We start from the raw sequence: 8,451 nt of genomic DNA on the forward strand, positions 1-8,451 counted from the left end.
AGCGCTGCTTCTTCCCAGCAGGTAACACTCCAGGAGCCTCTAGCAGGTAGCTCATTCAAAAGCAAACTAGGATAGCAGGTAGCTCATTCAAAAGCAAACTAGGAAGTAATGTATGACTCAGAAAACTTGACAAACAGTTTTCCCTATCCCTTGTTTTTTATTTTATTTTATTTTATTATTTTATTTCCTTTATACATTCAATCACTATATATCACTTAGCTTGTAAAGTGAATTCTCCCAGCATGAATACATTTCACACCAGTCTATTTGAGGATACTATACACATTATCATCACCAGACAATAACCCATGTTTTTTATTCACCTTCTTAATCCTTGAGGATCTGAGCTGATGACCTGGCAAAAGAAAAGGGAGGGAGGAAAGAAGTAGAGACTCATGCTTTATTGGTTAGCTATTGTGTGTGACAAAATTTCCCTTTTTCTTTCTTATTCTCTTTCCCAATAGCCCTACAGGATTAAGTCATATAGATAGTATGCCTAGATAAGGAAATTAGAGATGGGGGGGGAGACTTGCCAGAGGCCATACATTTGGGGCTGCATAAGTAATAGGACTCATATCTACCTTAGTTTGAAGGATTTTTTTTCCTGAAATAATGTGTAAAACTGTATGTGTGTGTGTGTGTGTGTGTGTGTGTGTGTGTGTATGTTTGTATTCATTTTTGGTGGGGATGGACATCCATATTTTCAGCTTAATTTCCAAGGGTCCTGTGACTCAAACATTGAGACCTGTGGCCCAAATTCCTTGACATAAAATCTTACCCTGTATTGTTTGAGGTAGGAGTAGGGGGAAATATGCCTATCTTTGAAGGGAAAACAATTATGGGAGATATGCCCAAAATACAAGGGTGTGTATAAGCTTTTTGTCCTTGTTCAGATTGCCATGTGATATTTGAGGAACTTCCTATACTTGAGAACGACTCTGGGAAGAGTCTTAGTGGAGCCTTGAACATTCCAGGTTAGCAGAGAATGAGGTCTACTGCTTTATGAAGTGACCTAGTGATCTCCAAAGCTTTACAGAGGCCCAAACTGCATATATGGCAATACTGGGAGGGCAAAGAGGGGTAGGGAGAGACAGGAGAGAGAGAGATAGAGAGAGAGAGAGGGCTTGATATTTGTCTTTAAGAGTTCTGTAATCTTGGTGGGGAGCTATGACATTTAAGGAAGTGGTGAGTGGGGAAGATGGGACTAGAGTGAAGTGGTTTGGTAAAAAGAGTCTCCAGGGTCAGTAAGCAAGTGGAGCAGCAGGTTCCTTACTGCATCTCCAGGGGAAATGGAATTGAAGATACCTGGGCCCTAAGGACCAGAAGCCTAGCTCTTACAGGCTTCTCATTTATCCATAGGCCTTGGAGATGGCAGAGCTGACAGCTCGGATCTCCCAGCTGGAGATGGCCCGACAGAAGAAGGAGAGTGAAGCTGTAGAATGGCAGCAGAAGGTAAGACACAGTGCCCAGAGCAGTGCTTTGGGAAGACACCACACTTATAGGTTCTAGCTCTTTAGATTCTTAGGTTTGGGCTCCCTTTACCTACCATCTTTTCTTGACAGCAGGCATCATGGGAGGAAGTGCTCAGGGCTTTACCACATATTGTCCAGAATTCCCCAGTAATCTCTGGGAAGTTGCTACAATTGCTCCTATTTTATAGCTTAGGAAGCTAAGGATCAGGCAGGTGAAACGACTTGTCTTACCTGGTGCCTGCCTCCTGCTATACCATTCTAGATATGCATAGGATACTACAAACTACCTGGTCTGAATGCCAGTCTTTTCTTCTGTCACTGGACAGGCCCAGATGGTACAAGAAGACTTGGAGAAGACCCGTGCTGAGCTGAAGACTGCCATGAGTACGCCTCATGTGACAGAACCTGCTGAGAATGAACAGGATGAGCAGGATGAGAATGGGGCAGAAGCCAGTGCAGACCTGAGGGCTGATGCTATGGCCAAGGACCGCAGTGAGGAGGAACGTACCACTGAGGCAGAGAAGAATGAACGTGTGCAGAAGCACCTGAAGGTATCCAGGCATGGTCACAGGGTCAAGAAGACCATGTGCATTGGCCTTCCCTATTGTCATGGGGAAATAGGTATAGGAGCTTGTCTCAGTGCTATATGGGAGCCTGAGCCTTTTTCACTTAAAAAGTTAAGGTAGGAATCTTTTACTTGTTAATCAGACTCTTGGCTACCTTATGCCTTTCTAGGATTTGCTTTCTGCCCTACTTCATATCACCACTCCATTCACCTCTTACATTTAGAAAATATCTAGCTGAAAAAAAATCCCACATGGATCTTTGGTGCATTGTTCTACTCTCAAGGGATATTCCCATCACCAATAGGTGCCCTAAGTCTGTAGGGATTTTTATTTTGTACTGTTCTGTTTTGTTTAATTCCTGCCCCACTGTAGTCCTTAAGGGACTGGAAATAGCTCTCTCTCTCTCTCTTTCTCTGTGTGTGCATTTATATGCATAGAAATGTCAGGGGTAGGGGGAAGAGAGAGAAGGAAATGAAAGAGAAAAATTTGGTCAAATAAGAAGAGGTAAAATGAGAGGAAGCCATTGACCTCTGTATCCCCTTACACACTTACAGGCTCTCACTTCAGAGCTGGCCAATGCCCGTGATGAGTCCAAGAAGACTGCCAATGACATGATCCATGCTGAAAACATGCGACTGGGCCGAGATAAATACAAGACTCTCCGCCAGATCCGGCAGGGCAACACCAAGCAACGTATTGATGAGTTTGAGTCCATGTAATGGCCTCTAGGAACCCCTCCTCCCTTCTTCCTGCCCCCATATGCCTATACACTTGCCTAACTCACACTGTGCTGGACCCACTAACTAAAGCAGCCCTAGTGTCATGCCAAGCATTCAGTGCAGCCATGGGACCAAACCTAGCCCCTCAGTCCTGTTCACTTCCCTGGATAGGTAAATAGCCCACTATGGTGCCAGTGGGACCCTCTTAACACTGTTCTGTCCCATTTAATCTTGCTTACTCGAGTAGACCACATCCCCTGCTCAGAGGCATTTTCCACTTTATTTGGCAAACACCCCCACACTTAACTGTTGACTTAACAAGAGTTGAGTGTGGATTCAAGTGAAATTTAGTCCCCTTTCCCTCCCCCACCACTGCCTTCCTCTTCAGGGTCCTGTGATTTGCAGGGCTAGAATATCACAGGGCTTAGGGAAGGAGGCAGGGTCCTGGCTGTCTGCTCTGAGATGTCCACTGATCTAGGATTTGGCTACCCAGTGCCCATCTCTTTTAGAATTATTTAGGCTTTTAATGATTAGAGTAAAAAGAGATGTTTAGTCATTCTTGTTTCTACCTCCCAGATTGGGCTTGTTACAGACTCAGCACCTATAAGCCTTTTCCCTGAGTTCAGGGATTCAGTTTCTCCCCGTGGTGGAATGGGGGACATGGTGCCTTTAAGAGACTTCAATAACATCCTAGAAGGCCATTAGTCCTTCTATTTAGGTGGGACTAGGTGGAAGATCCCATTTCAGTGCCTTATGGGAGCCCAGCCTGACTTAAGTGATCTCTATTGACAGAGGTACCCCTTACTTACTGCTCTAGGTCCCTGGTCCTTTCTCAGAATCTTCCCTTCCTTCCTCCAATCCCCAGATTCCTACCAGCTACAACAGTAGGGACAAATAACCAAAAGCCCAACTAGTCCTAAGAGTTTTACCAAAAAGGGGGAAATGTTCACACCTGGTTTCAGTATTTTTCCTGCCAGAGGTTCTAAGTCACCTGCCCCATCAGAGCTCCTTAGGCTACAGCTTCTTTTTCACAGCTCTCCAGGCCTTGGTATAGGGATCCCTAGAGGCTCAATGGGGAGTGGGTGGAAGAAGTTGAATGTGGGGAGAGAAGTCCATGCCCTGCTACCATAGTTGACTTAATCCTCTTGGAGGCCCAATAGTCCCTCCTTATCATGCCCCTCTAAAGGTGATGACTGGGCCCTGCATCTGTTTGGCAAACCTATAACCCAGCTATGCTGTCCCTTAGAGCTATAAACCAGAGAGCTACTGAGGATTATGGCCCATTCCCCTCCATACCCTGCCTGTGCTCTTAACGCAGGAGTAATCTCCTCCTCTCTGTCTCATGTGTACTTTTTCTTTCTACCAGTATTATATATTCTAGTGATATCTAACTCAATATTGATTTCTGCCTGTTTTGCTAGTATACCATTAGAAATATTAGTCTTGGGGCAGGATCATTTGGCCTCATTTCTCTACCACTCCCACACCTGGGAAGCATATGCTATATTATAAAAGGATATTTTGCCAAAACGTTAATGTAAAAAGCTTTCAGTAGTACTGATGTCACCTGTCACTATAGGTCATACTATCCATTCTTAAAGTACTTGGTATCTGGTTTTATTGCTCCTGTTTGTGTTCTCCCCAGAGTTCAGTCCCCAAAGGGCTATGCTGTCTCTCCATGCAGTGCCCCCTCACCTCTTGCCTCTCTCAACACACCCTCACCCACCTGACCTTGGGGAGTCTTGTGTGCATTGCTGTGAATTAAATTGACACTCATTTGGTGTTAACATCCTATATTGGCTAAATTCAAACCTGAAATTGTGGAGTAATCTAGCTGCCTTACCCAACCCCTCCTGGAGACTGGGAAGAAAGGTTAGATGTTATATTCAGGTTTTTATTGTGTGTATTTTTGGAGTTTGCAAAAAAACTTGTTTTTGGAGGGGCTTATGCTCAACCCATGTTCTATTTCAGTGCCAATAAAATTTAGGAAGATTTCACTGTGATATGATTTTTCTTCATGGTGTGGTGGGTGACGATAAGATATTTCACTGTAATTTCCACTCTCTAAACCACACTCCTACCCTTGTTCTTATTAAGGTCACCCTTGAGGGAATCCAGCACTTTAACCACCATGCCACCCACTGGCCCAACACTGTACTGTTTTGAAAAGGGGAACACAGGTGGGTTATTTTTTCCAGGAAGATAAATGTGTGGCAGGCAATATAAGGGCCTTATAAAGATGTCTATGTTCAAATCCATGGAACCTATGAATATGTTACCTTACATGACAAAAGGGACTTTGGGTGTGATTAGGTTAAGAATTTTAATATAGGGAGGTCCAATATAATCACAAGGGTCCTTAAAGTTTGGATGAGGGTCAGAGTCAAATGTGAAGATCCTGTGCCACTGGCCTTGAAGATGGAGGAAGAGGCCATAACCCAAGGAATGTAGGTAGTTTCTACAAACTGGGAGTCAAGGAAATGAATTCTCCTTTGTAGCCTCCAGAAGAAGCATAGCCCTGCTGACACCTTAGTTTTAGCTTGCCCTTAGCTCATTTTGACTTCTGTATATCCAGAATTATAAGGTAATTGATTTGTGTGGTTTTAAGCCATAATAGCATTGTTCTCCATTTCTTGAAATTTTCTTTAAGCATTTCCATTTCAGCAGTAGGAATAAATGTACTATGGATATATACAATATAGATGAGCCTCACAGATATGTTCTGTAAAAAAAGGCAAACCCAAAATAAAAAGTACTACATAAATTATATGAATCTAGAGCAGACATGGTTGCTTGGAGCTGGGGTGGGAGGAATTGACTAGAAAGAGACAAAAGGAAACTTTCTGGAGTCATGAAAATATTCTTGGTCTGGGTGGTGGTTACAAGGTATAAATAGGCGAAAATCCATCAAGTTGTATGCAAGTTAAAATAATTTTTTCAAAAAGGGTCTTGCTACCTGCAAAAGTTTGAAAACATCTATTTGAATATCTCACATTTTATCATGTACCAGAATCACCTGATGGACTTCTTAAAACAGATTGCCGAACTCCACCTTGAGTTTCTGATTCAAAAGATGTGAATGGAACCTGAGAATCTGGTTCTTTCTAACAAGCTTTCAGGAGCTACTGAAGGTGCTTATCCAGAAGCCACACTAGGAGAGTCTCTCCACTGCTCTACAGTCTACAGTAGACCCATGCTAGTACTGATGGAGTCCCAGGGAGATAAGGGACTTGTCTAAGGTCAAACAAGCCAATGGGCAGATAGTGGGCCTAGAATTTGCTTCCTGATTCTTTTCCCTGGGCTTGTAAGGCCTCAGTCAGGCTTTTTCTAGTTTCCCAAGGCTGCCTCCACCTCCCACCCAGGAGCAGTTCTCATTTTCCTGCTTTCCTATGGCTCTTAATTATAATGTCTGGGCAGGAAGGTACCATAGAGACTCCTGGATTGAATCCCTTTTCCCCATTAAAAAATTGCTTATTTATTTTTATTGCCAGGTGGTATGTGTACTCATCAGAGAAAGAGAACTGAAAGCACCCCCCAATGGGGCATGGTTATGTTGCAATCTCATCTCCATTTATCCATCCTTTCAGGATTGGGGGCACACACACACACACACACACACACACACACACACGTACCTGGCAGGGATTCAGCTGTGTGGTTGGCTATGTGAAATCTGACTTCCTTAACAACTATTCCATGGGATGGCTCAAGTTTATTTATTTTTATTCATGATAGAGAACATCAACATGTGTGCACATGAGAGAGAGAGAAGAGACAGAAGCACTCTTGACAGATAGGGTCTTACCATGAATGCTCCCCTTTCGTTAGACCTCTAGCTCATCAGGATCTTGAGAATGCATGCATATCTTCATTATATTTCAGACTGACCCTTTATGACTTCCAGCACTGTATTTCAGTATGGTACTGACTGCACCTTGGAGACTGGGCCTTTCTCCCCATTTTATAGAGTAGGAAACTGAAGCCCAAGAGTCCAAGAGACTTGGGGTGAGCAGGCGGCACAGAAGTTAAGGAAGATGAATCTCAACTGGCCAACTGTGTTGTTCAAGTACTGGAACCTGCCCTTACTCAACCCCCCTTCACTTGAAAAACACTCCAGGTACGCATGTGGAGAAGGGATTGCAGCAAGACCATCCACACTGGGGAGGGGATGATTTCTCACATTTCCTCTTTCCATCTCTCTCTCTGTTTCTCTGGTGATCACATGTGCTCTGTGGCAAACAAAAAGAGTCTAAGGGACCTGTTCATGGTTACAGTGATGGAACTTGGCTCTTGAACTATCCTGCTTTGCCCAGACCTGTACTCAGTATACTTCCATTCCTCTTCCTAAAGAATCCTCCTTTCCCCCAACCATGTACACACCTCTGCACAGGTGATAGCTCCAGAAGCTTTTAGCTTTTAGCTCCTAAACATCCCCCCAGCCCCCCAGAGATTTTTGCTGTAGGACATGTGCTTTTGCCAGAGAGACAGAAAGTGATAAATCACCCCCTGGGGAGATGGCAATGCCACAGTTCCTTTTCCTCCAGTCTCCTCTCAGGATTTTGGGCATTTGCCCAGCATGAGTTTGGAGCCACTGGGTCTGAGATTCGAACTGCAGTTGAACATAAGGAAATCGAGGAATGTAACCATTATGCCATCTGCTGGTCCCAGCTCCTGAACATCTTAAGGGAACAGGTCACACTACTCCCAGAATCTTTTCTAGAGCCAAAGTGCAGGGCTCCAAGTCTGTCCCTCTCTGAGACCATCCCTTCTCTCCTAGCCTTTCCTGGGGGCCCTGAGATCTTTGTCCTTTCTTACCTAGATCAGACAGACCCTGCCTTAGATCTTCTCTGCCTCTTATCCCTTGAAGTAATCTAGAACACAAAACTGAGCAATTCACTTACTTGCTTAAAACTTTACTCTGTTTTACCTTTGCAGAAAAGCAAAATTTCCTCAACCATAGGACACATGTGCTCACCGGAGAGACACAGAGAGAAAGAGATGGAGAGAGCACTTAAAAATTTAATGTGTCTTTTTTTTTTTTTTTTTTTTTTTGGAGAGGTTTTTGCTACAGGGCACGTGCGCTTGCCAGAAAGACAGAGAGAGACAGAGAGATAGAAATTAAGAAATACCCCCCTGGGGGGTATGGCCACGCTGAAATCCCTTCTCCTCCATTCTCCTCTTGGGATCTTGGGCATGCACGCATACGTGCCCCACGTGAGTTTAAGCTGCCGGGTCCAGGACTCGAACCACAGTCGACTACGTGGGAGTCCAGCAACATAGCCATTATGCTAACTGCTGGTCCCAATTTGATGTATCTTATCATCCACTACCTATCACAATCTCTCTGCCCCCGGAACTTTGTATTCCAAGTATACTAGACCCTGACAAGTTCCTCAACTTCCCAGACTTACTCATGCATACATGTCTTTGTAATAGTAATTATAATTAATGCTTATTGAATACTTACTCTATGTCAAACACTGTTCAGTGTGCTTTATAGTTATTATCCTCGTGGATATCTGTTTCATGTAGGCAATCTGAACAAGAATCACAGAAATCCAAAGACATTTCTGAAGGACAGTCCTGACAGTGTCATCGAATACCCTGGATAAGTTCTATGCCACAATTATCACACTTGAAGCCCACATGTTGTACAAGTACACTTTCTGTTCCCATTTGCTGAAATTTGTTTCT

The 8,451-nt window shown here is 43.9% G+C and overlaps 1 protein-coding gene across 2 annotated transcripts in view; it reads left to right on the plus strand.

The window, feature by feature from the left end:
* MSN (moesin) overlaps nt 1-4,760 on the plus strand; it is a 91,001-nt gene extending 86,241 nt beyond the window's left edge. For both annotated transcript variants that reach the window (XM_006161122.3, XM_006161121.3), the window contains 3 exons: nt 1,360-1,452; nt 1,799-2,023; nt 2,593-4,760. In XM_006161122.3, the coding sequence (XP_006161184.1) occupies nt 1,360-1,452; nt 1,799-2,023; nt 2,593-2,757 (483 nt within the window). In that variant the 3' untranslated portion in view covers nt 2,758-4,760. The remainder of the gene's footprint in view (nt 1-1,359; nt 1,453-1,798; nt 2,024-2,592) is intronic.
* Nucleotides 4,761-8,451: the final 3,691 nt, after the last annotated feature.

Source organism: Tupaia chinensis, unplaced genomic scaffold (assembly GCF_000334495.1).
Source record: "Tupaia chinensis unplaced genomic scaffold, TupChi_1.0 Scaffold138260_1, whole genome shotgun sequence".
In the NCBI taxonomy this organism is placed as follows: Eukaryota; Metazoa; Chordata; class Mammalia; order Scandentia; family Tupaiidae; genus Tupaia; species Tupaia belangeri.